Genomic DNA, 26,668 nt, shown 5'->3' on the forward strand with positions numbered 1-26,668 from the left:
CAGTGCCGGCCAGGGCTGGGCCATCGTGGGCCACCGCGTCACTGGGCCACTGGTGACGTGGGTCTGCCGATGGCACCCGGTGGGGGGGTGGGAAGTGGCCCGGACCCACTGTCCTGCTGACCCATGTCACCAGGCCAGAGTCCGCCCAGTGTCCCCTACAGCGCTGTGTCCCCGGCCACACACAGCACCGGGGGTGCAGAGCCACAGCATGGCCTTGGGCATCACAGAACCATTTTGGGTGGAAAAGCCCCTCGAGATCATCGAGTCCTCCCATAACCCACCCCTGGCACTGCCCCGTGTCCTGAGAACCTCACGTCCGTCTGTCCAGCCCTCCAGGGATGGTGACTCCAGCACTGCCCTGGGCAGCCTGTTCCAATGCCCCACAGCCCTTTGGGGAAGAAATTGTTCCCACATCCAACCTCAACCTCCCCTGGCGCAACTTGAGGCCGTTTCCTCTGCTCCTGGCGCTTGTTCCTGGGGAGCAGAGCCCGACCCCCCTGGCTCCAAGCTCCTTTCAGGCAGTTCAGAGATCAGAAGGTCTCCCCTCAGCTCCTGTTCTCCAGCTGAACCTTGCACACGATGCACCAGGCTGTGCTGGACATACACAGCAAAATTTTATTTATTTTTCTATTCAAAACAGTGCTCATATACATTTTATATATTTTAAAAAAGCTTGTAATTATGAAACAAGCTGGAGAAGTGGGCCCGTGTGAACCTCATGAGGTCCAACCAGGCCAAGTGGCCTTGGGTTAGGGCAGCCCCTGGTATGGATCCAGGCTGGGGATGGAGGGGTGGAGCAGCCCTGCGGAGGACTTGGGGTGCTGGGGGATGGACGGTGGGACAGAGCCGGCAACGTGCACCTGCAGCCCCGAGGCCAACGGTATCTTGGGCCACATCACCAGCAGCGTGGGCAGCGGGTCTAGGGAGGGGATTCAGCACAGACACACATGGAGCTGCTGGAGAGGGGCCAGAGGAGCCACAGAAATGACCTGAGGCTGGAACAGCTCTGCTGGGGGACAGGCTGAGAGTTGGGGTGGGGGAGCTGGGAAGGTCCCTTCACCCCAAACTGTTCTTTGATTTTATGTGCCACCCCATTGTATTTACATCAGTACAGAAGCCAGTGGAGCACACGCGCAGGAGAGCCAGCAGACCCATCCCACCACGAGTCACTCAGCGTTGCTCCGGGGGATACAAACTCAAATCGTCCAGCTCCGGCACCTCTGGCAAAGCCTTATTTTTCCGGTAAAAAAAACGAGTCTCTTCCTCGGCCTCCAGGATTTCACTGAGGGATGACACCACCGTGTCGTGCTCCTGCAGCATCTCCGGGTAGCAGCTCCAGCCCCACTCTATGCGCTGCGAGCGCCGCACTGGGGTCACGAGTTTCACCTCCTGGCCTTCCTGCAGCTCCTTCGCCCTGCGGGGAGGACGAGAGCCTGTCGGGGAGTCCCCCGGAGGACAGGCAGGGTGCCCGATGCCCGCTCAGCCTTACCTGGACGCAGACTTAACCAGTAACTTGATAGAGCTGGGGAGGGTCCAGGACCCCCCCGCCATGCAGGGAGTCACTTCCACGTGCTGCCTCTTGCTCAGACAAGGTGTTTTAGGCTCCCAAGGAACGGGCTGCTCAGTATTTTCACCTGATGGGAGAAGAAGAGGGCAGAGTGGTTGCAGAAAGCGGCAGCTGGGGAGGTGTGAGGGGCCAGGACAGCCCTGCCAGAGGAATCCTGCCCCGTTTTTGAGATGAGGATTCCAGACTTTCACAAGACTTGGTCTCCAAAGTCAACAAGGACACGGGGTGCTGGGACAGACTGGAAACCACACTGCTCCCCTGCCCACCCCCACGAGCACGTTACCTTCCGATGTCTGGTATCCAGCTGCCAACACATCAAAGAGAAATTCTTTGAGCTCCTGGATGGGCTGCAGGGAAAGCAGAACAGAGGTGAGGCCAGGTCTGGCTTGGGAACAGAGACCAGAGCTGCAAATCAATAGGAGAAAAGGGTTTTGGTGCATTAAGTCACCCCATGCGGGAGACAGTGGCAAAAGGGCGGCAAAATTCCCCTTCTTGTTGAGAGAAGGGAACGGAGCTGGTGAGGGGCTGGAGCACAAGTGTGATGGGAGCGGCTGAGGGACCTGGGGGTTCAGCTGGAGAACAGGAGCTGAGGGGAGACCTTCTGATCTCTGAACTGCCTGAAAGGAGCTTGGAGCCAGGGGGGTCGGGCTCTGCTCCCCAGGAACAAGCGCCAGGAGCAGAGGAAACGGCCTCAAGTTGCGCCAGGGGAGGTTGAGGTTGGATGTGGGAACAATTTCTTCCCCAAAGGGCTGTGGGTCATTGGAACAGGCTGCCCAGGGCAGTGCTGGAGTCACCATCCCTGGAGGGTTGGACAGACGGACATGAGGTTCTCAGGACATGGGGCAGCGCTAGATTTAGGTTAGTTTGGACTCCATGATCTGGAGGGTCTCTTCCAACCAAAATGGTTCCATGATTCTATGTGACAAAACAGGCCAGACAGCTCTAAATGGCTTTTACGGCTTGTGCTGCTGAACTCATCCCAAAATCCAACTCCTGGATCTTGAGGACACACCCCGGTGCAGCGGCAGGGAACGGGGCAGCTCTCGGCGCCTCACTCACCACCGCACCAGCGCCGGCTGCCGCGTCGTACAACTCCTTCACGTCCAAAGGGCCGCTCCGGGCGAGCAGTTTCGCTTTGCAGATCCAGAACTTGGCGAATTTGTGTGCCTGGGGCAGCTGGGACAGCACGGCAGAGACCTCCTCTGCCTGGCCACCCTGCGGGGACGGCAAGGTCCCGGAGAGAGGAGTCAGGTGTGCGCCGGGGCTGCTCTCAGCACGGAGCTGCTTTCCCAGCGCTCACCGGGAAAAGGAGAGTTGTAAGAGTTTGTTCTTTTTGCAAGTTTCCTATGTGACCGTGAACAGAGAACAGCTTCCCTGTCTATTTTTTCCCTTGGTAAAATCCATTTAGTGTTGCACGGGGATGGGAGGGACAGACTTCATGGCGCGGGCACTAACGGAGACACTAAACTCCAGAGCAGGGTCGGTGGTTGGCATTCCCAGAGGTGACACTTCGCAGCAGCTGCGAGGGCCACCAAGGACCTACCCCAAGCTGCAAAGTCCACCAGGGACCCACGTCAAGCTGGTTCAATCAGCCGGGGTTGCTGCTGCAGGCTGTGCTGCCGGGTACCGGGACACCGGCAATGGCACATACGAACCCTGCGACCAAGTATTGCTCTCTTTACCCCATTAGCACATCTTGTGTGCCCCACGCCGATCCGTAACTCCAGGAGGACTTTAACTTTTCCTACATGTGATAGGACAAGAGGAAACGGCCTCAAGTTGCGCCAGGGGAGGTTGAGGTTGGATGTGGGAACAATTTCTTCCCCAAAGGGCTGTGGGGCATTGGAACAGGCTGCCCAGGGCAGTGCTGGAGTCACCATCCCTGGAGGGCTGGACAGACGGACATGAGGTTCTCAGGACATGGGGCAGTGCCGGGGGTGGGTTATGGGTGGACTCAATGATCTCAAGGGGTTTTTCCAACCAAAATGATTCTGTGATCTACAACGCTCTGTGATTCTCACCTCTTCAACACGCTTCAGACACTCCGTTAATATGTTGTTGATCTTCTCCAGGGAGAGCTGCTCTGCTTCCTCCTGCTTCTCCAGTTGCTCTTGCTTCTTTTTCTCCTTGACATTTCTGCAGGGCAGCTTCACTGCAGTTTTCTGAAGCATCACCATAGGTGGCCGCTTGTACACCCTGCCTTTGGCTGCCACCCACGCCTCCAGCTCTTTCCTGTTAAAGGAGACCAAGAGGTCACTGTCACCACCCAACAGATCCCCAGCACTTAGAATTTCCCTCTGGCCACTTCAGCTGCTCTGGAATAACCAGTTCACGTGTCCTAAAAACGCGTTCGAGCTCTAGGCTGGGGAAAAAACCCCAAGTTTCAAGGTGCCTTGAAGATAAAACAGGAGAGTGGCCACACACTGCCCTCCAGCTTGCTGAAGCAGTGGGAGAGGAAGCCAGAGTAACCCCAGATCTCATCCCCACCCTGTTTTCTGGGGCATCAAGCTCATTGCTAGAGGGACCCTGTTTGCAGCACTTTGATGCTGGTTCACCCAGTTAAACTCTTCAAGCTCTGCTGTCCCCTGGATGCGAGGACAAAGTTGGCCAAGCTGCTACTTACCTGCGGTTGGCGGCGCTGGGGGTCTTGGGAACGCGCCCATCCTGAACTCCGCTTGCCCATGGCAGCCTTGGCTTAAACCCTTCTCTTCTACTCCTAAAATCGCTGTTAATTGCCGGAGTTTCGGAGCCGCGTGTGCTGCGAGGCTGGTTTTGGGGGCCTGGCACTCGAGATGCTGCCGCGTGTCTGGGAGGCGCCACCTTCACCTCCTTCCTAACAGCCCCCCCATTCACCGCGGGGTTTTGCCATCGCACCGCGCCACCCGCTTGTAGGCTGGACTTCGGGTTTAGGGCCCCCTGGGGTCTGCTGGAGGCCGGCGGCTTTGGGGGAGATCTTTGCAACTGGGGGGGTCGGCTGCTGTGCTTAAGAGCTGCCCCTGGAACTGCGCCGAGCGGCTTTCGTGCCATGTCCATTTTTTCCTGGTTTGCCCCTGTTTTTTTATGTAGCAAATTAGCGGAAGCAGTAAATAACTGAGGGGGCTGCAACGGGTGAGTTTTGACGCTTGGTTTTTGTGATGTGCTCTTTGAGCTTGGCACGGTTTTCCAGGATTTATCCTGAATTGGCTTTTCCTCAGCCCGGTAGCTCTTAACTCTGTCCCTCGGGCCCGCGGCGGCTCCCGACATCGGCTGTTTTGGCCGCACCGCGGCCGCGCTCTGGCTCGTCCCCAGAGGTTTGTGCCGAGCGGCACGTCCGGTGTGTTCTGTGGATTGGGCATCGCACTCAGCGTCCTTCTCCGCGTTTTTGGGAACGTCCTTCTTGTCCCTGTCAACCTGGAGGCACAAAGTGAAACCTCAGCCCCGAGGAGAGCTCAGCTGCGTCAAACCCTGGTGGCCAAGGGATGTCCCCACAAAGGCCCCTGGTGACAAAGCGCTTGTCAGCAGGACACCAACAAAACCCCCACCAGCAGCTGGGCAGAGGATGAGTCTCTCACACTAATTTCCTCTGAAAAATAATGAGTTGACTTATCTCCAGCTATTTAGCAATCTAAATTGCCCCATCGGGGTCAGGAACTCCCTGCCCCAGTCTGGGTGCTCAGACTTCGCTTTGAGCATGAAATATAAAACTTAGACTCAAAAGATTTCTGCTTACCTGCTCTAGTTTAGAAATGGGTTCTGAGGGTCGATTCAGACGATTCGTCTGGTCCTTTAGAAAGGGTCTGTAGGAAGGCAAATAAGGTATCAGGTTATTTAACAGCAAAGGTTCAGTGTCTAAAACTCTGCTGGTTGTCTCCATCACAGCTTTTGGAAATCAAAGAGATGTCAGGGAAGTACCACATAATATTAATTCTTTTACTTTTGAGTAGCAACAGAGAAGAAACACAAGACATTGACATCCAAGGTGGTTGTAATCTTACGGCTTCCACCGACAGAGCAGCTCAGCATTAGGGAAGATTAATGCCTGCGTGATTATTCCTCTGTAATGAGAAAGTCTGGAGAGTTGGGGTATTGCCCTCTATTCTACACAAGTGCAGCACCAAGCCATAAAGAGAGATCATGAACCTTCTCTTTTCTACTATATTAGTGAGAACGTTTCACAGAGACTCAGAAAATACCCAGAAGAGCCAATATCAAGCAGCAGGAAATGCCAACGCTCCTCCTGCTGCCGGTAACTCCACAGAACGCTGGCGAGCCGGGAATTCAGCTTTACCTCCAGGAATCGCTGCGTGATTTGGGTCAGAAGGGCCCCTTACAGATCATCTAGTGCAAGTATCCTCCTGACTTACTTTGCGCTGGAGCATTTCAGAGTTTCTCGGGCTGCTCGGTTCTGCTGGAGCCACCTCCTCTGCTCCTCTGGGAAGAGATGGGAGGGAAATTCAGCACAGGCACCACAACCTCAGCGTTTGGAGTGTCGGTAAGTTTTATTTTACATTGTTTGACATTCACAGCTCTCCCCCGCTCCCCACACGAGCCTGGCGGGCGATGCTGTTCCCAGGATTTCCCAGCGTTTCCACACACGTGATGTCGCCCAGAGGGGGAATAGATGGGAAAAGTGAGGAGTGTCTCAACATGGGAGAGATCAGACACCCCCAGTTTGGCCGTGGGGCATCTCATGGTAGGGACAGCCCCGTCCCCAGCAACTGTCACACCAAGTGACAGCCCACACACCCCGGGGGCACCTCAGTCTCCCCCCAAACCTCCCCCTTTCCTTTGATGCTGCACCCCAAAACTACCACCGACCCGCCAGCACATCAACGGGCCACCCCTGAGCGCCCCCAGACCCCCACAGCACATCAGTGCCCTCACTTCGTGGGCACCTCCCTGCACGGACACAGCAGCCTCACCCCCCCAGCGCTCCCCAAAGTCCCAGCGCCCACCCTGCTCCCCCCACCCACCCCCTAGGACACGGCCACCCCCGCCCAGGGCCACCCAAACCCATCTGGGATCACCCCCTGTCACCACAGGGTCCCCACAGGTCCCTCCCAGCGGGGCGGCCCCACCCCACAGGCTCTCCCGCCCCGCAGCCGCCGCTTCTCCCCGTCCCCTCCCGCCCCGCACGGCCCCGGGCGCTCCTCTCGCCCACACCCCCAACCCCATGGGGCCCCCAGCTCCTCACCCGCCGCCCCCGCCCGCTCCATGTGCCGATCGCTCGGCCCCAGCGCGGCCGACAGGCTCCGAGCACAGAGCGGCGGGCCCGCGACCCGCGTCCTTCAAACCGGAGCGGCAAACGGTCGGGGCAGAGAGGGTGGGGCCAGGAGAGAGCTGTGATTGGCCAGAGGCGGCAAAAGGGGCGGTGACAACATGCCCGCTCCGACAGCCCTATTCGCTGCGGGGCGAGGCGGGGGCGGGGCGGTGGGCGGGGCGGTGGGCGGGGCGGTGGGCGGGGCGGTGGGCGGGGCGGTGGGCGGGGAGGGGGCGGGGCCTGGGGCCGGAAAGGAGGAGGTGGTGGCAGCGGCTGTCCCGTTAGTTGAGCCCGGTTCCGTCAGTGAGCGTGTGTGCGGGCAGCCGGCGCGGCTGAGATGAGATTCTCAGGGACCTGGGTTAGTGGTTGGACTCGATGAGCTTGAGGGGCTTTTCCAAGCAAAGTGATTCTCGGAACCAGCGGGATTTTCCCCTCCATAAACCCCCTCACACCAGTAACCCCTACGAGAGTAACGACCTGAGCAACGTCATCCTGAGAAACCTTTTATTTCCATCTCCATCATCCACAAATACCCGCGTTCCCGATCACAAAACCCACAGTATTTCCAATAAAATGCATATAGGTTAAAGACAAGCGGTGGGCACAATAAATAAGTATAAAGGCACTGTCCAGACACAATAAATAAGGATAAATCGGGGCGACTCGGGCCCACGGGGCCCAGAGCTGCTATTTCACCTGAAATAGATGAGGAGAAAGGGGGGTCCCAGCTCAAGGGGGTTTGTACTCGGTACATACAGCCTGAAAACCGGTGACTGCCGGTTGTGTTGGGTTGGGCGCGGGGACTCCTCAGTGCCCGCTCAGCGCGTAGGTGGCAATATTGACCTGGTCGGGCTTGTCAGTGATGCCGACGGGCTGGCGGGGCTGCAGGGACGTGCAGATGAACCAGCCGGGGAAGGCGGCCGACTCGAAGCGGGTTGTCCCCTCGGTCGGGCTGTCCAGGCGGTAGAAGATGAAGCGGGTCAGCTCCACGCTCTCGATGTCCCTCCTGATGTCGGCTTCCTGCAAGTGATGGGGTGGAAATGGGGTTCAGGGTGGGATGGCACCCCCCTAGTGCCGTGGGACGGAGCCGGTGGGACCCCCCACTCACCTCCAGCTGCAGCACGGGCTCAGCGCCGCTCAGCACACACGACATGTAGAGCTGGTAGCCCTTGATGCCCAAGGCCACCGGCACCCGCCCGCTGCCCAGGCCGTCCTGCGGTGACCGGGGACGGTACAGAGCGATGTTGAGCTTCACTGCATGGAGAAGGGACAGGTTAACAGGGGGTCCTGGGGCTGTGGGATGGCTCCCAGGTGATCTCAGGACAAGGACGTCAGCTCAGGACTGTGTCCCCTCACCTTTCTGCCCAGCGGAGGGTCCCTGCAGGTGCAGAGCCACCAGCTGGGTGGGTGACTCCAGCACGAAGCACTTCTGGGCGATGTCGAGGATGTCGAAGGACTGGGAGCGGGTGTAGCGGTAGACGGGTGCCCCGGCGTAGCTGCTCTCGATCCGGCGGAAGGAAACGGGCTCTGCGGGGACAGAGACGGTCAGGGGGACACCGAGACACATGGGTCCAAGTGCATCCTCCAAGAGCATCTCCTGGCTGGGCTGATCCCTGAGACCATCCCCTCCTACCAAAAATATCATCCAGGAAGTCCCCAAGGTCACTGTCAGCAAAGTCCTTGTGTGCCGGTCGCTTCAGGAGCTTGCTGATGGCCACCATGAGGACAGCGGCACGGCGAAAGGTCCTGGTGGGGTGTCCCTTGGTCGCCATCACCTGAATGCCCACTCCGGGTGATGTCGCTTCCAAGTCCAGGCGGGGTTTCTGGGGAGGAAAGGGGACATGCAGTGAGACCCCGGCTTCGCCACCACAGGGTCCCAGGGCCATTCCCACCGCCCCAGCATTACCTTCTGCAGGCAGAGGCAGTTTGGGCCATAAAACGTCTCTTCATTCAGGCTGGAAGGAAAGGAGAGATGGTGACACCAGGGCCACTATGGGTGGCATTGCATCCCCAGCATTCCCTCCGGCACAGCCACGCTTACCTGCTGCTCTCCAGTGTGTCCAAATCAGGGACAAACGCCATTTCCACTGCTGACTGCGAAAACCTGCGCAGAAACCTGCTGGTGCCTGTCGAGTGTTGCGGCGCTGGGCTGCCTGCTCCTGCCTGCTCCTGCCTGCTCCTGCCTGCTCCTGCCTGCAGCGTGGCTTGGGCGCTCTCTGATCCGGCAGCGGCACAGCGGGTTTTCAAGAGCTGCTGGAAGGAAGCGCCGTCAGAGCGGGATTTCCACCTTTCGCAACGCCCGGGTTCGCCCAGTTCCTCTAGCGAGATAGGGAGAGATGGGGGCCCGGATGGCCCCGCGCAGCACTGTGGGGCTGGGCATGGGGCAGAGCAGGGGGACGTTTGGGACGGAGCAGGGGGATGTTTGGGGTCAATATGTGGGGCGGACATTTGGGGCCAACATTTGGGGCAGAGCAGGGGGACGTTTGGGACGGAGCAGGGGGATGTTTGGGGTCAATATGTGGGGCGGATATTTGGGGCCAACATTTGGGGCAGAGCAGGGGGACGTTTGGGACGGAGCAGGGGGATGTTTGGGGTCAATATGTGGGGCGGATATTTGGGGCCAACATTTGGGGCAGAGCAGGGGGACGTTTGGGACAGAGCAGGGGGATGTTTGGGGTCAATATGTGGGGCGGATATTTGGGGCCAACATTTGGGGCAGAGCAGGGGGACGTTTGGGACAGAGCAGGGGGATGTTTGGGGTCAATATGTGGGGTGGATATTTGGGGCCAACATTTGGGGCAGAGCAGGGGGATGTTTGGGGTAAACATGTGGGGCAGAGCAGGGGGATTTTGGGGTAAACATGTGGGGCAGAGCAGGGGGATGTTTGGGGTAAACGTGGGGCAGAGCAGGGGGATGTTTGGGGTTAATATGTGGGGTGGATATTTGGGGCCAACATTTGGGGCAGAGCAGGGGGATGTTTGGGGTAAATGTGGGGCAGAGCAGGGGGATGTTTGGGGTCAATATGTGGGGTGGATATTTGGGGCCAACATGTGGGGCAGAGCAGGGGGATGTTTGGGGTAAATGTGGGGCAGAGCAGGGGGATGTTTGGGGTCAATATGTAGGGTGGATATTTGGGGCCAACATTTGGGGCAGAGCAGGGGGATTTTGGGGTAAACATGTGGGGCAGAGCAGGGGGATGTTTGGGGTAAACATGTGGGGCAGAGCAGGGGGATGTTTGGGGTAAACATGTGGGGCAAAGCAGGGGGATGTTTGGGGTTGGTGTGTGGGGCAGGCAGGATATTTGGGGTCAACGTATGGGACAGAGCAGGGGGATGTCTGAGGTCAATGTGTGGGGCAGAGCAGGGGGATGTTTGGGGTAAACATGTGGGGTAGAGCAGGGGGATTTTGGGGTAAACATGTGGGGCAGAGCAGGGGGATGTTTGGGGTTGGCGTGTGGGGCGGGCAGGATATTTGGGGTCAACATATGGGACAGAGCAGGGGGATGTCTGAGGTCAATGTGTGGGGCAGAGCAGGGGGATGTTTGGGGTCAACATGTGGGGCAGAGCAGGGGGATGTTTGAGGAGAGCAGAGGGATGTTTGGAGTCAGCGTATGGGGCAGAGCAGAGGGATGTTTGGGGTCAATGAGTGGGGCCAGAGCTCGCATGCTGACCCTCGGTGGCCGTGCTGACCCAGCCCCATCGCTTGGGGGCCGCGATGACGCCCGCCCTCGTCACCTCCCCAGGGCCGGGGACAGCAACTGCCCCGGAAGGGGCCGGTGGCGCAAGCGTGGCCACCCCGCCGTTTCCCAAAGCTTCCTCCTGCACTGCCCAGGCTGGTGGCACCGCTGTCGCTCCATCACCCTTCCTGTCCCCAATATCCGAGGTGCAGGACCCCACTGTCCTCTTGGTCCCTTGTGCCCACCCGCACTGCCCTGGGGATGCAGATTTGGGGACAGTCCTTGTCCCCGCTCTGCAGGACGCCCCGTGTCCACCCGGGGTGCTGGTGGTTGCGCCACGTTGGCCACGCCGGGTACGTGCGTGGCCAGGCTTGCGTGGCCTTGGGCTGTCGGGGTGTTTTCCTGGCGCCCGTTTCACTTCCCGAAAGCGCCGTCCGGACCCGTGCCGACTCTCGGCTGGCGCAGCCGTGACTCACCCAGCAGGAAATTGCCATCAGCCCCAAAACTGTGCCCCACCTGCTCACCCAGCCCTGCCCGCATCCCTGGCCAGCTCTGCCTGTCCCCTGTACAGGGGTGAGGCCTGACAGCTGTCACCTGTGCCAGGATGTCCCTGAAGGCCTGAGGTCCCCCAGGCCATGGGGTCTGCTATGCCAGGGGGTCCCCAAGCCATGGTGGAGTCACTAGGCTCCAGGTGCCCAGGCCATGGCGGGGTCCCCAGATCATATGAAGGTCCCCAGGCCATGGCAGCAGTCCCCAAGTCATGGTGGGGTCCCCGGTCCACTGCATGGGTCCCCAGGCCATGGTGGGGCTCCTCATGGCATCCTGGCGGCCCCAGGCCATGGTGGGGCTCCTCAGGGCATACTGGTGTCCCCAGGCCATGGTGATGAAGCTCAGGTGACAACATGAGGTCCCCAGGCCATACCAGGCGTCCCCAGGCTCTGGTGTGTGTCCCCAGGCTATGGCAGTGGTCACCAGGCCATGGTGGGGGTCCCAAGGGCACTGCAGGGTCCCCAGGCGATAGCAGAAGGTCCCCAGGCCACCCGGGGGGTCCCCAGGCCCGAGGCGGACGCCGCACCCGGTAACCATGGCGACCACCCCACTCTGGTCCCCGCCGCCCAAGCCACGCCCCCGGGCTTGATCCCGCCCCGCGCGCTGCCGCGCAGGCGCTTTGGGAAGGGCTGGGAGGGGGCGTGGCGGCAGGCGGGGGCGTGGCGACGCGGTGACGCAGCGTTCGGGGCGGGGCGGGGCTGGGCGGCAGCCTGCGGTTGGGGACCGCTGTCAGAGCCGGGCCACGAGCGGGGCGGACGGACGTACAGGTAGCAACCGCGGTGGGGCCGGGGCCGGGGCCGGCGGCGGGACAGGGCCGGGCTGGACCGGGGCAGGCCGGGGCGAGAGCCGGGGGCGGAAGGGAGCGGGGGCTGCGCCGGGCTAGGCGGGCCGCGGCCGCTCCCCGGTGTCCTTGGCGCCGCCGCCCGGGCGCCTCAGGGCGGGGGAAGGGCGGGACTACCTTTAGAAGGGCAGCCCGGCCCAGCCAATAGGAAGGCGGCTGGGAGCTTCACGCCGCTCCTATAGGCGGCGAGGGGCGCGAAGCCCGGGCGGTGGCCGCGGGTGCTGATTGGCGGGCGTTGGAGCGGGGGCGGGTCCGTCGCGCGTTCTTGTGTGTGTGGGGTCGCGCGCGGCGGGCCGGGGTTCGTTGCCCCGTTTTCCGCGCCTGGGCGCACGTGGGCCCCGCAGGGCTCCCCTGGGTCCTGCCGCCCGGCGGGTGGATCCCCCGCTCCCACCCGCTGGGGCCGCCCGCGGGGATCCCGGGGGGCTCAGGTGCCCGCGGGGGTTCGAGGGGTCCGACGGTGGAGAGGATCAGCGCCGACCTCCCGCTGCCCCGGGGCCTGGTGCTGGAGCGGCTGGGCCAGCAGCGTGGCGGCAGCGCCAGCCCCGCTGCTTCCATTAGCACTGAGTTTCTTCCTATTTTAGCCCAGAATAAAGCACAATTCCACAGTAACTGCGCTCTGGGGCAGGTGTCACGGATTGTGGCTCCTGAGGGTCGAATTTAGTACCTTAATGTGCTTAACAGTACGCTCTGGCCTCTCCCAGCCATTAACCTGTTATGAATATTCCTGTTTGGTTCAATTTGGGCTGCGATCCAACTGTCGCCACAAGAACTTCCTCTCCCGAGCTCTCCTTGGCTGTGACTCCTCCACGAGCTTTACGTTCCCCGGGCGACCCTGGTTATCTCAGCCCTTGCTTTCCTACGCCCTTGGTCCCGGTCGTTGCGCTTTCATTTTGCTTTTATCTCAGAATCATCCCTGCTCCTCAGTGCCCTGGCCCACGCCTTCCCCAAGCCAACTGCAAAAAGCCCTCAAAGAACCAGCCGGTTCCGCTCCTTTTGGGCCAAACACTGGTATGAACCCACTTATTTTTCCAGAGAGGTCACCGGGACTCTGCTGAGCGGCAGAGCTGAAATCAGATACCGAAGGCCGAGATGCCGCCGACGCTTTCGTCCTAAAGCTCTTTCCCCGCTGCACGCGTGCCTGCGTGTGACGTGTGGCACCATATCTGCGTGTGTTTTGCCACTTTAAATCTGAGGAGGGTGAGCTGGGCAAACGCGGCGCTCGCCGTCCTGCACCTGCCTCCTGCCACTTCTTGCCCGTTACGCTCGGGGTTTGACTGCGGGCAGAAGCGAGCGAAGCAGGGTGGGAAGCACGAGCGCTTTGCCTTTCTTCTCCTGGAGAAATCCGTGAAAAGCCTTGGCTGAATTAGAGTGATTCCGGCTTTTCTTTGCGTTCTTTGGACCAAAATGTTGCATTTTGAAGCAGCAAGAGTGGATGAGTGGCCACAACTAGATTCAACAAGGCATATCTGGAAGGCTGGCTGACGAAACGCCACTAGTGAAGGTGTAAATTCTTTTTTTCCCCGCTGCAAATATTAATTTTAATCCGGTAGAACGCATTATAGCTGCTTTGACATTGGGCTGCTGCTCGTTCAGCTGGTCGGGGATGTGGAGCCCGGCCAGCTGGGTCGGGTCCAGCCTCGGGTGCTGCCTCTGGCGGGAGGAGCCGGCTGGAAAGGGCAGCTCCGAGAAGAGCTGGATCCGAGCACGGCGCTTCCTGGAGATGATCTGACCCCAGCGCTTCCCCTCGGGTTCGGATGCACGAGACGAGAAGCGTCGTTAACCCCAGGACGTGCAGAGCTGCGAGGTGGAGTTTACTGGGGAGCCTTTGAGAGGTTTCGCACCAGCTCTGCGTCATTTTTGGGTTCTCTGGGCAGGTGTAAACCCCTCTTTGGGTTGTTTGAGTCCGTCACCTTCTTGGGTCTGAGTTTTTAAGGAGAAGCAGTGAAGCGGTTTGTCCTGGAGCCACATCTCAGGTGCTTTGCGCTACCCTACCTCTGTTTTGCGAGTGATCTTCCCCGTCGACGGTTTCTTCACGGCTTCGTTGTGGCGCGTGTAACACGCCAACCTCGGCTGAACAGAGTGGTCGCGGGGTGAGTAATGCAGCAAAAGCTGAAGCCGAGACCTTCCACGTGGGAGAAAGAGCAACAGGAAAAGCTTCCGAATTGGGTTGGCGTGATGAGAGTTCTCCTGCGGCTTGCGCAGACTGGGGAGTGTGTCCCACTAGTCTGGATCAGCTCAATGTGAAGGAAAATGTGACATTCAGCATTAAAATCCAGCTGATAACCAGTTTTTTCCGATACCGTTCTGGGCATGGTGTTGGTCTTTCAAGTTGTGTAAATGGGAGCTCCAAGGGCCAAAGTGTCCAACACCTCCTGGAATCTGAGTTTTGTCGAGAGGATTTTCCTGTTTAAAACGAACAAAGAGGATTCTCGGAGGAAGAATCAAAAAGTCAGACGACACCAAAGCATCCTTTGTGAATTTGTTATCGGTAAAGGAGATGACACCGGCTAGAAACTAAAGAGGAAAGCGCTGGGACAACCTGATGTGTTATACGTTTAATTTCACCGTCGAACATGCCGTATGTTGTATGAAGGTGCATATGTATAAACAATATACACAATTAATATAAAGATGTAAGAAGGTGCGTGTGGCTTTGATGTGTGTTGTTTGAGGCCGGTGTTGGGCACCTCACCAAGCAAACCTGTTTTCCACCCCCATGTCAGGGCAGGTGATGCCGCTCAGTGTTTCCCCGGCCGTGGGGATGGGGTGGACACCTCAGTCTGAGTTTAAAACTGATCCTGAGCCTGGTTCTTGTGCTCGGGGTGGTCTCCGCTCTGCGCTCCCCTGCTGTTATTTCTAACCCGCTTTTCCCTTCTCTCCCAACAGGAAAACCGCGTGAGGCGACGGGACAAACATGCTTAACTTAAGGACTTGTGCGGCAAAGCTGAGGCCGTTGACGGCCTCACAGACTGTAAAGACAATTTCCCAACACAGGCTGGCAGCACCCAGGACGTTTCAACAAATCAGGTGCTACAGCGCACCGGTGGCTGCCGAGCCTTTTTTGAGCGGGACTAGTTCAAACTACGTGGAGGAAATGTATTATGCCTGGCTGGAAAATCCCAAAAGTGTACATAAGGTAAGGAGCAACCTCGCCAGGAGATTTTATTGCCGTCGCTTCTCTCTGTATCCGAGCGGCGGGTGCAGGTAAGTGCGACGTCCCGAGGAGGATTTGCGGATCGTCCTTCTGCCTCGTTTTGCCCAAAAGAGACATCAGCGGTTCCTTGAGCAAGAGCCGAGAGGAGTTTTTCCGTTCCAGAGGGAATGCCGTGGGCTTGCGGCCGCATCCTGGATCGCAAGCGGATACAAGGATCTCCTGGGAATCCACCTTGAACGAGCTCCTGATGCTTTGTCTCTTCCAGCTCCAATGGCTCCTTGGGATTATTCGGAGCGGGTGGGGGAGGGCGGGGGGGTGTTTTTCACACCTTGACTGGTTTCCTTTGTGCTGGTGTTGGATGTTTGGGGTGGATGGGCTGTAGTTAAGCTTGACTTTGAGTTGGAGTGTGTCAAGCCAGCTCGCTGACCTGCAGCCCGGGCTGGGGGGACTGGCTGTGGCGGCAGATGTCAGAGTTTCTCAAGGAAAACATTCCTCTACTGACTAAATTTCAGCATTACCCAGGGGGGTTTTAAGGCGGTTTCGTACAGAGCGGGGATTTTCATTATGCACGAGTGGTTTGCAAACCAGGATGCGATGGTTGAAGGAGCAGCGGAGCGCGGGTGAGGGATCTCGCGCCCCGGCGCTGAGCGTTTGTGGTGGCACCGATCCAAAAGGCCCGGCCTGTAGGGTGCTGGAAAGCTCTTGGGGTAGGATCAAAGCTGGATTTTCACACAAAGTGTTGACTTTCCGCTGCTTTCGAGTGGCTGAGCCAAGCAATACCGACTTAGCAAAAGGTTTGGGTTGCGCCTTTTGTTAACTAGTGGCGTGAAGTCTCCCCAGGTGTGGTTCAACCCCGTCCTGCAGCGGCGAGATATTGAATGAAAAGCCACGAATCGCCATGCTGGAGTCTAAGTTCAGAACGAGTGCGGGTTCACCACGCTCGTCCCGCTGAGAGGCCCCAGTTGGGTCTTTGACAAAGAGTCTCCATGGTTTGATCTGCAGACCCTGCTCAGTCTTGAGATGAACCATGGATGAGATGAACCAGCGGGGCAGCTGGTTGGGAGGTGGATTTCGGGGTCCTCTGCATCTTTTCTGGTCTTCTGTCCCCTTTAACGTAGCCCCCGTGGCTCCATCGGGTCATGTGGAGGTGGGCAGAGGAAAGAAGGCTGAAGAAATTGGAGGAGGGTTTAGGTTGGAAGGAGCGTCTGGAGCTTCTGGCCTGGCTGCCGTGGAGGTGACACCACCTTGGGGGTGACATCCGGCTCTGTGGGGCTTGTGCGGTCACGCTCCGAGCGCCTTAGGGGTGGCACCGAAGCAGCCCAGAGTGTCACCTGGTCCCTGAGGAGCTTTGGCGCCCGGCCCATGAGATGCGGGGTCAGGTCTGAGGGTGGGGGGCCCAAGCCCAGCCGGACCTGCCTGGGACCCACCTGCTGCCTGCGCGGGGCACGGGGCACAGGGCACGGGGCACAGGCACAGGGCACGGGGCACAGGCACGGGGCACAGGCACAGGGCACAGGCACAGGGCACGGGGCACGGGGCACAGGCACAGGGCACGGGGCACAGGGCACGGGGCACAGGGGCACAGGGCACGGGGCGCGGGGCACAGGGCACGGGGCACAGGCACGGGGCACGGGCACAGGGCACGGGGGCACAGGGCATGGGGCGCGGGGCACAGGGCACGGGGCACAGGCACAGGGCACGGGGCACAGGCACAGGGCACGGGGCACGGGGCACAGGCACAGGGCACGGGGCACAGGGCACAGGCACGGGGCACGGGGCACGGGGCACGGGGCACGGGGCACGGGGCACAGGGCACGGGGCACAGGGCACAGGCACAGGGCACGGGGCACAGGGCACGGGGCACGGGCACGGGGCACGGGGCACGGGGCACGGGGCACAGGGCACGGGGCACAGGGCACAGGCACAGGGCACGGGGCACGGGGCACAGGGCACAGGCACAGGGCACGGGGCACGGGCACGGGGCACGGGGCACGGGGCACGGGGCACAGGGCACGGGGCACAGGGCACAGGCACAGGGCACGGGCACGGGGCACGGGGCACGGGGCACGGGGCACAGGCACAGGGCACGGGGCACGGGGCACGGCCGCGGGGCCGGGCCTGCTCCTCTGCCCTGGGTGGCTGTGGCGTTTGGTTTGGTTGCTTCCCTGTTTGTTTCCCTGGGTGGTTTTTTTTCCTGTGTGTTTTTTCCCTGTTTTTTTTTTCTTTTTTTCCTTTTTTTTTTTTCCTGTGTTTTCCCCCCCCGCCCCGGTTTTGCTTTACCCCCTTTTTGTTTTTTTCTTTCTGTTTTTTTTTTTTCTTTTTTTTTTTCTTTTTGTTTTTTTCTTTTTGTTTTTTTCTTTTTGTTTTTTTTTGCTTTTTTCTTTTTTTTCTTTTTTTTTTTTTTTTTTTGTTTTTCTTTTTTTTTGTTGTTTTTTTTTTGTTTTTTTCTTTCTGTTTTTTTTCTTTCTGTTTTTTTTCTTTCTGTTTTTTTTCTTTTTGTTTTTTTCTTTTTTGTTTTTTTCTTTTTTGTTTTTTTCTTTTTTGTTTTTTTCTTTTTTGTGTTTTCTTTTTTGTTTTTTTTCTTTTTTGTTTTTTTTCTTTTTTGTTTTTTTCTTTTTTGTTTTTTTCTTTTTTGTTTTTTTCTTTTTTTTTCTTTTTTGTTTTTTTCTTTTTTGTTTTTTTCTTTTTTGTTTTTTTCTTTTTTGTTTTTTTCTTTTTTGTTTTTTTCTTTTTTGTTTTTTTCTTTTTTGTTTTTTTCTTTTTTGTTTTTTTCTTTTTTGTTTTTTCTTTTTTTGTTTTTGTTTTTTCTTTTTTTGTTTTTTTTTTTTTGTTTTTTTTTCCTTTTTCCCTTTTTTTGTTTGTTTTTTTTCCCCCATTTTTTCCCCTCTTGTTTCTTTTTGTTTTGTTTGTGTTTTTTTCCCCATTTTTTTGTTTGTATTTTTCCCTGTTTTTTTTTCTGTTTGGTTGGGTTTTTCCCTGTGTTTCCCCCCCCCTTTCTTTTTTCTTTTCCCCCTGTTTTTTTCCTTTTTTTCCGTGTGTTTTTTCTCAGTTTTTATTTTTTCTGTGAGTTTTTTCCCTTTCCTGTTTTTGTTTCCCTTTCCCTTTCCCTTTCCCTTTCCCTTTCCCTTTCCCTTTCCCTTTCCTCTCTCCTTTCCTCTCCTTTCCTCTCCTTTCCTCTCCTTTCCTCTCCTTTCCTCTCCTTTCCTCTCCTTTCCTCTCCTTTCCTCTCCTTTCCTCCCCTTTCCTCCCCTTTCCTCCCCTTTCCTCTCCTTTCCTCTCCTTTCCTCTCCTTTCCTCTCCTTTCCTCTCCTTTCCTCTCCTTTCCTCTCCTTTCCTCTCCTTCTCCTTCTCCTTCTCCTTCTCCTTCTCCTTCTCCTTCTCCTTCTCCTTCTCCTTCTCCTTCTCCTTCTCCTTCTCCTTCTCCTTCTCCTTCTCCTTCTCCTTCTCCTTCTCCTTCTCCTTCTCCTTCTCCTTCTCCTTCTCCTTCTCCTTCTCCTTCTCCTTCTCCTTTCCTGTTTTTTGTTTTCCTTTCCCATTTTTTTTCTCTTTCCTGTGTTTCCTTTCCCTTTCCCGTTTTGTGCTTTTTTTCCCCTGTTTTTTTCCTTTTTCGTCTGTTTTTATTTCTTTTTCCCCTCTTTCCCGGGTTTCCCGCCTTTCCCGCCGTGGTCGGGCCCTTCAGCCGGGCAGAGCTGGGACACGACCGTCCGTCCCCAATGAGCAAAACCAGTGAACATCCCCATGCAGACACCAGTGGTTTAAACTGCAAAATACACTCAAGTGTCTGTCTGGAGAAGGGAAGACTGGGGAAAAAAGACAAGAAAAGAATAAGCAGCCTCTGTGTTTAGGTTGAAGAGATGTAAGGGGGTGCAGCACTGCCTGTCCATATGTACATCAGTCTTTAATGTGGACTTCTTCATATGCCAGTGCTTTGATTTTTATTTTTTTTTTTTAATATTGAAGGGTTTTTTTGACCACGATGCCCGCAGAACATGTTGTGTAACCCTTGGCTTCACTGTCCCTGTGCTGGGACCTGGGGAGGACAAACCTCGAATCCTGGGGGCAGTTCTGGGCCCCTCAGCTCAGGGCTCAAAATGGCGGCACCAAAATCACCTCAGGGCTCAAAATGGCGGCACCAAAATCACCTCAGGGCTCAAAATGGCGGCCCCAGGGGTGGCGGGATCACCTCATGAAAGCCCTTGAGGTGCTGGAGTGAGTTGAGAGAAGGGAACGGAGCTGGTGAGGGGCTGGAGCACAAGTGTGATGGAGCGGCTGAGGGACCTGGGGGTTCAGCTGGAGAACAGGAGCTGAGGGGAGGATCAGAGATTCATTTAGGTTGGAAAAGCCCCTCAAGATCATCAAGTCTCCCCCACCCCCGGCACTGCCCCATGTCCTGAGAACCTCATGTCCGTCTGTCCAGCCCTCCAGGGATGGTGACTCCAGCACTGCCCTGGGCAGCCTGTTCCAATGACCCACAGCCCTTTGGGGAAGAAATTGTTCCCCACATCCAACCTCAACCTCCCCTGGCGCAACTTGAGGCCGTTTCCTCTGCTCCTGGCGCTTGTTCCTGGGGAGCAGAGCCCGACCCCCCTGGCTCCAAGCTCCTTTCAGGCAGTTCAGAGATCAGAAGGTCTCCCCTCAGCTCCTGTTCTCCATGCCACCTGGATGAAGGTAAAAATCCCCCTCCCTGCCATTAAGCAGAATAACTGTTGGAGCCATTCAGCGTCTCCCAGGGGATTCATCAGCTCCCCAGGCACCTCCATGGGTCACCAGAAACCCCAGAGGTGACTCTTGAATTCCAAACCACGTCAGCAGCTCAAAAGCTGATGTTTTTATAGCGTTTATCAGCGAGCCTGAAATACTCCGTAATTACATTGGGCAATAAAGCGTTTAGGGAAAGTGCCCGAGCCGACCCGGCCGGTGCCACACCTTGTTTGCAGAGCTTAAATGGACTTTTTCTTTCAGGACAGAAGTGAATTGCATGTCCAAGAGGTGAATGTTGTTGAATGTCAAAAGGGGGGGATTAAAGGCAACCCCTCTGTCTCCTGGCTCTGCCCTGTCCCCCCAGCTCCGCGGGATCGCACATCCTCCCTTTTTCTTGCCTGTCTTTATTTTCCGCTACATTAAACAACCTTAAACCGCCCAGCAAAGCAGCCAGACGGGTTCCTCCCCATCTCAGGGTTCTCATCCCTTCTCCTCACAGGAGCCGGTGGCTTTTGGGACAACTGTGGCCCTGGGGACAGGCCTTGGGCCGCCCTCACCATGGCCACAAGTGGTACAAGAAACAGCTTTTCCCCTTTTCCTTCCGTCATTAACACCCAACCATGACAATGAGGTTGGGTGTTTTCTGTCTTTGCTGCTTTTTTTTTATTTTAATCCTTTGGAGGAGCTATTGTTTATCAGTTACGGTGCCAAATTGTTCCTGGATTTTATTTCTGTCCCTTCAGCGTGACCCGTTTCTAAATTTAATCACCTTGCGCAGCCGCGCGATGGGGCGGTTGGGTAAATCCAGGCTGGAAATAGTTTTCCTGGGGCATGTGATGGGTGCTGGAGCTGGAGGAGCCCCAGCAAAGGGGGAGAGCTGCTGCTCCCCCAGCCGAGCTCACGTTTTCCGTCCCTTCCACCCTGCAAAATCTGCCTTTTCTGCCCCAAAACACCACTGCAGCTCCTCTCACGGCTCTTTTGGTTTCAACACACAGAGATGGGGCTCAGGGTGCTGGGCTCTGTTGGGCCGAAACCCGCGGTTGTTGGGTCTGGCTACGTGCGGGTACGCAGACGTCGCTTTAGCCGTCGTCCCCTGTGATCGCTCAGCGCGCATGGGAAGGGGTGGGCTGGGAACGTGACAGGAGGACGTGGTTTGGACTTTGCTCGTGCCCGTCTCTCCCCCGACTCGTTATGGCCTCTCCAATTAGCGTTTTGCCCGGGACGCTTTCGGGCAGTGCTGGATAAATGCCACAAAGTGCCACCAAGTCTGTCAGGGGCTGTTTTGGGGGGGTTTGTTCTGTTTTTTAGCAGGGCAGAGGTGACATCTGCCTCGCTAAGGACGCGGGGGAGCTGGCACGGGGCTGTCTGCTTAGCACCGCTGTTGTCCAAAGGGAGGGAGGCGCTCAGGATGGGCTCACGCCAAGAGAAACAACCCAAATGGATGGGGAGGAGGATAATGGTGTAACTGGGGTAGCGGGAGAGCTTTATTCAGGGCAGGCAGGTGCCTTTTGCATGGAGCTGGGGCGCGGGGGGCGCAGCTCTGCTCTCCTCATAGTGACAATAAAGCTGAGACCCCCGTCACCTCAAGCGAGAAGGTGTTTGAGTCGCGGGTACTGACCCTGTCCCCTCACTTCTTCCCCTTTTCCTAGTCATGGGACATCTTCTTTCGCAACGCCAATGCCGGAGCTGCTCCAGGCACCGCTTACCAAAGCCCCCCGCCCCTGAGCACCAGCCTTTCCACCCTGTCCCAAGCCCAGTTCCTGGTTCAAGCCCAGCCTAACGTGGATAAGCTGGTCGAGGACCATCTCGCAGTGCAATCGCTCATCAGGGCGTATCAGGTAAGGTGGTGGGTGCGGTTGTTGTGTGTGTTTTTGCGTGGATGTGCCTGGCTTTAAACGGGACCTGCTGATCTGTTGGGGCAGGAGCTCAGCTGACGCTTTGCTGGATAATAGGAAGATTAAAGCTGTTGTCACCCATTTGGGTGGCGGGGAGGGGGAGGTCTTGTCCACACGGGGTGGTTTCCTGGCTTCTGGAATGATGCTTTCGTGCTCGGGCTCCTGCCACGCTCAGCGGTGACATGGGACACGCGTCCTGCTTCCCCCACCTCGCTGAGAGAACTTCTGAGGTCCTAAAATCAAAGGTCATAAAACATTTCCCTGCGATTTGGGAGCGGGATGAGGGCCGTGGTGTTGCTGGGCTGCAGCTCGGACCGATGCTGCCAAAGTCAAGCTGTCAGATGAGACAAAGAAGGAAACATCCTGTGGCCAGGGGATGACCAGCTGATATTTTAACTTGAGAGAGCATTTAAATATGTTCTGCGTCTGTGTCATCCTTTCACCTGTGGTTGCACCCTGGTTCGACAAGTGTGAGAGGTTTAATTGGGGCTGCGGTGGAGGTGTGGCTGTCTGCTCACCTATTCCTGCCAAGAAGCCCCCGCTCCAGGTCGTGTTCCTGTTCAGGGACGGGGAAAATCCAACATGAGGCCACAGGTTAAGGCAAGAACTGCAGCGCTGGGCAAGTCCAAAGGTCTGTCCAGCCTTGGTCCCGCTCTCTGGCTTGAGGAACGTGGCCCAGCCCTGCCCTGACCTTATCAGCCAAGGCGCCGACGTCAGCGCTGGGGCACTGCCCTGCTTTTCTTGAAGGAGGAGAAGCTGGGACGTGTTTGTGGGACCTGAGCACCCGGGCAGCTCTCTCCAGCTTGGGCAGATCCTGGCGAGTTGTTTCTAAAGGCCGTGGGGCTCTCGCCGGTGGAACACGTGAGCGGACACCAAGTTCAGACACGAGGCGATTGATGTAGTTGGAGGCAGCAGCTCCAAGTCATAGAATCATTTTGGTTGGAAAAGCCCCTCAGGATCATTGAGTCCACCCATAACCCACCTCGGCACTGCCCCGTGTCCTGAGAACCTCATGTCCGTCTGTCCAGCCCTCCAGGGATGGTGACTCCAGCACTGCCCTGGGCAGCCTGTTCCAATGCCCCACAGCCCTTTGGGGAAGAAATTGTTCCCAATGTCCAAAGTCAGCGATTTGAAGACAAAATCTGTAACCTCTTCTGCATCCCCATCACTTCCCCGGGCTCCAAACAGCACTGCAGGGGGGTGGTTGCTCCTGGACCTATTTTTCTAAGCTGTCTACAGTGAAAATTCCACCTCCCTCCCTGTGCTGGTGCCACTGCAGGGCTGTAGCTGCTCTGGGGTGTCCAAAAGAGCGGGAAGTCAGAAGGCAAATCTGCCTGTGATGGATAAGCTACTTAAAACACCAAGCAATTAATTTCTTAATTGGCTCAAGCTGCGTTGTTCCTGTAATTATAGGTGAGCAGCAACCCTGCTCTGCCTGGAGAATAACAAACCGTGCGGCTGCTGCGGGGGAAGAGACCTTCCCCTCGCTCCCACGGCCGTCTCAGGATTCGCTGTGCGCCTGCAAAGTGCGGAGCTGACCTCAAACCTTCGGATGCCCAGAGCTCGGGGCTGTTTGATGGACAAAGTGGCCTCCTGGTCCCCATGAGACCGTCCTGGTCCTGGCGAGGAACGGCACACTGAGCTGGTGTCCTGCGAAATGACGGGCCGGTCTCTGCGGTTTGTTGCGAGATGGGCAAGAAAATGGATCCCAGACAAAGCTGGTCGGGAGAAGAGCTTTCCTTGTGGCCACCGGTGCTTGGGGACACGGTCATCCTGCCCTGCAAAGAGCGTTTGCCTCAACATCAGTGGCTGATTTCAGGCTCTTTGGCTGGTAAAACCACCAAAATCCTTTCCTAAAATCCCCTTGGGATACTCTGAATAGGAACGCCTTGCTGGAAAATAAGGTCATATCAGTACGTCTGGTTTGTACAAGAGGTTTAGTGATTTTTAAATGAGCGATTTTTCTAACTGGTAACAGATTTGATGGCTGGGCGTCTGGTTTTCACAGCGCAAAGCAAGCGCCGCACCCTGCACCAGCTGAGCCTGGAGCTTCCAGACCAGGAGCTGTCAAGAAACAAGCTGTGACTTGGCCAACCGGAGAGCGTCGAGATGGGTTGAATTTGCCCAACGAGACGTCTGTGGGCACCTCCTCCTGTAACGGCGAAAAGCAAAACTCCTCGTGAACCTCTCGTTGTTCTCTGGGGCTCCTGATGAGGATTCAAACCCAGTGTGGTGACTCCTGGCCTGATGGCTGCCACCAAGAGCCACCAAGGCTCTCTTGGTGCCAAAGCTCTTTGGTACTTTCGCATCTGTGTGTCCCGGAAGAGCAAAGTGAGTGTTCCAAGTCCTGCTGTGGGCTTCAAAAGATGCTGTGAGCTGCCAACCCCTTGTCACATAGACAGGCAGATGTTCCTCACGCACGTTCCTCTGCATTTGAGGTGGCAACATGTGTTTTCTCTGCCACGTTGGCCGGAGAGCAACCGGATTTGCCAAAATGTGGAAAATTGCCTCTTTGTTTGGAAGAAACCATCCGTGTGGAGTTATTGCATCTGTAGAGAGGAGGCGCGTGGGTTGGACACCAGGAAAGCGGTGGAAGACCCTCAGACCTCAGTTTTGGAAGGGGATCGATCACCTTTGCCCTGCCAAAGCCCGTCTTGGGCAGAGCTCAGCGGTCCTTGAAATTAAACCCAGCTCCTCCAGCCTTCAGTTGCAGAAATTGAGGTGGCTCTGCAGAACATGTAAACTGCGCATTACTTTTATTTTTTGAATTTTGTACGGAATGTCCCTTCAACTAACTTGTTTTACTGACTAATCTGTGTTGTTGCTTCCAGGTCAGGGGTCATCACATTGCAAAGCTTGATCCTCTCGGCATTAGTTGTGTAACTTTTGATGATGCGCCCGTAACTGTTTCTCCAAACGTTGGTGAGAATTACTCTGCAAATTAATTCTAATGTAATTTAACTTTTTTACCCCTCCCCTCTTTTGTTTCTCTCCCTTTTCCCCTCTACCTGTTCTCCTTTCCATTCCTGGCCCATTTCATAGATTCGAGGGCATCATGTAGCACAACTCGACCCACTGGGCATCTTGGATGCAGATCTGGACTCCTCCCTTCCAGCCGATATTATCACATCCACTGATAAACTGGGTGAGGGCTTTGAGAGCAGTTAGTGCTGCATCGCTTGAGCTCCTCTCTCTCTCACAGCTTTCTAGGTAGATCGCTTCACCCGTAACGGGGGAAAGGTCTTAAGTTTCCTTAGTAATGATCACTCTATAAATTTATAGCCGAGCGGCCGCCGCGGAGCACTTCTGCCCCCCTCCGGCTGTCGCGGTGAGTGGGGCTCGTGCCAAAAACCCGCTCGCTCGGCTCATGTTTCTCCTCCCACTGCTGCCAATTAATTATGTCACTGAACTCGCTCATCCAGGGGTGGAAGTGATTGTGTCTTCTGGAAACGCAAAGCAGGGAGGTTTTGCGCTGGGGAGAGCTGGAGGTTTGTTCCCTCGGCTCCCCTTGCTGCTCTTGGGGACCCCGAGAACATTGGGGAACGGGCTGGTCTCATCTCCGCAGGGCTGAGGATGCCTCTTGGCGTGTCCCTGCAACAATGCCCTCCCCTCCTTCACTCCCAGTTTGCCGCAGCATCTGGAAAACCCTTAATTCCCCCCTTTTATCCAAGACTGAGCTATGAGTCCCTGCCGGTGATCATAACAAGGAAGCTTTGGGATGCGTTCCCATCCGAGTCGAGTGGTGGAAACCCTGATGCCATTGAGCGAAAGATGCATGAGTGTTGCCCAGAAGCGTGTGTGCTGCCCAGGACTTGAAATTCTAATCTGAAAGTGCTTAAACTCAGCACCTCTCCGTGTGCTTTTAAGCCTGATCTCTGTAGTCCGCTGCCATTCTTCTTGCTCGAGCGCCGTCGTGGCGCTGAGCTCTCTCACCTTGCTGGTGCTTTCCGAGGGCCGTGACCCTCCGAGCGCGATGGGCATGCTTCTAACCTAGAGTAGAGCGGCGGTGATGATTACTAACCTCGCACAGCTCCAACAGCCGATCAGAGCGTACGCTGCATGTCAATGATCTTCATTCCTTGTTCAGCTGCCGGCACAGGGACACCGGCCCTGGACCTGCTGGACCATCATACGGGATGGCATGTAGCGGGAGGGGTAGGGAAGGATTAGGTTGTCCCAGGTCGCTGGATGATGGGGAAGCTGCTTTATCCTGAGGTCTGGATTTCTGAGGTGTTTGTCCGGAGGATCGAGCCCTGGCTGTGCCTCGGGAGCCGGTCGGCTCTGGGGTGGAGTGAGCCCTGAGCCTGGGAGGCTTTGATGGGAATCACAGAATCGTTTTGGTTGGAAAAGCCACTTGAGATCATCGAGTCCACCCATAACCCACCCCCGGCACTGCCCCATGTCCTGAGAACCTCATGTCCGTCTGTCCAACCCTCCAGGGATGGTGACTCCAGCACTGCCCTGGGCAGCCTGTTCCAATGCCCCACAGCCCTTTGGGGAAGAAATTGTTCCCCACATCCAACCTCAACCTCCCCTGGCGCAACTTGAGGCCGTTTCCTCTGCTCCTGGCGCTTGTTCCTGGGGAGCAGAGCCCGACCCCCCTGGCTCCAAGCTCCTTTCAGGCAGTTCAGAGATCAGAAGGTCTCCCCTCAGCTCCTGTTCTCCAGCTGAACCCCCAGGTCCCTCAGCCGCTCCATCACACTTGTGCTCCAGCCCCTCACCAGCTCCGTTCCCTTCTCTCAGCTCGCTCCAGCACCTCAAGGGCTTTCATGAGGTGATCCCGCCACCCCTGGGGCCGCCATTTTGTGTTCTGAGGTGATTTTGGTGCCGCCATTTTGAGCCCTGAGGTGATTTTGGTGCCGCCATTTTGAGCCCTGAGGTGATTTTGGTGCCGCCATTTTGAGCCCTGAGCTGAGTGGCCCAGAACTGCCCCCAGGATTTGAAGTTTGGCTTCCCCAGGTCCCAGCACAGGGGGACATCGTCATAGCTGTGACAAAATCTAGGTAAAGTGGTAAAAGCTCCATTTTTCCAGCGGTCACAAGTGCA

The 26,668-nt window shown here is 56.7% G+C and overlaps 3 protein-coding genes across 7 annotated transcripts in view; 1 reads left to right on the forward strand and 2 right to left on the reverse strand.

The window, feature by feature from the left end:
• Positions 1–595: 595 nt before the first annotated feature.
• CKAP2L (cytoskeleton associated protein 2 like) lies at positions 596–6,878 on the reverse strand. 2 transcript variants are annotated; one of them, XM_065041184.1, is made up of 9 exons: positions 6,741–6,878; positions 5,911–5,977; positions 5,277–5,343; positions 4,191–4,957; positions 3,589–3,799; positions 2,627–2,782; positions 1,851–1,914; positions 1,490–1,634; positions 596–1,414 (listed from the first exon to the last, which is right to left on the reverse strand). In XM_065041184.1, the coding sequence occupies exons 1-9, from the start codon at positions 6,760–6,762 to the stop codon at positions 1,171–1,173; spliced, it is 1,743 nt and encodes a 580-aa protein (XP_064897256.1). In that variant the 5' UTR covers positions 6,763–6,878; the 3' UTR covers positions 596–1,170. The 2 variants fall into 2 exon arrangements, with proteins under 2 accessions (XP_064897256.1, XP_064897257.1); XM_065041185.1 differs by having other exon boundaries at positions 596–1,433.
• A 735-nt stretch (positions 6,879–7,613) lies between these two features.
• On the reverse strand, positions 7,614–8,888 carry IL1B (interleukin 1, beta). The gene is given in 6 exon segments (NM_001282824.1): positions 7,614–7,826; positions 7,915–8,060; positions 8,163–8,333; positions 8,440–8,629; positions 8,713–8,761; positions 8,848–8,888. Coding segments are annotated over 6 exon segments (810 nt in total).
• Positions 8,889–11,664: 2,776 nt separating this feature from the next.
• Positions 11,665–26,668, forward strand: part of OGDH (oxoglutarate dehydrogenase) — a 32,591-nt gene continuing 17,587 nt past the window's right edge. For 2 of the 4 annotated variants that reach the window (XM_065041168.1, XM_065041170.1), the window contains exons 1-4: positions 11,665–11,798; positions 14,759–15,008; positions 21,377–21,565; positions 24,454–24,544. In XM_065041168.1, the coding sequence (XP_064897240.1) occupies positions 14,787–15,008; positions 21,377–21,565; positions 24,454–24,544 (502 nt within the window). In that variant the 5' untranslated portion in view covers positions 11,665–11,798; positions 14,759–14,786. Of the gene's footprint in view, positions 11,799–14,758; positions 15,009–21,376; positions 21,566–24,453; positions 24,545–24,664; positions 24,768–26,668 lie in introns of all 4 variants that reach the window. The other 2 variants (XM_065041167.1, XM_065041169.1) reach the window with 1 other exon arrangement.

This window comes from Columba livia, chromosome 25 (genome assembly GCF_036013475.1).
Source record: "Columba livia isolate bColLiv1 breed racing homer chromosome 25, bColLiv1.pat.W.v2, whole genome shotgun sequence".
Lineage (NCBI taxonomy): Eukaryota > Metazoa > Chordata > Aves > Columbiformes > Columbidae > Columba > Columba livia.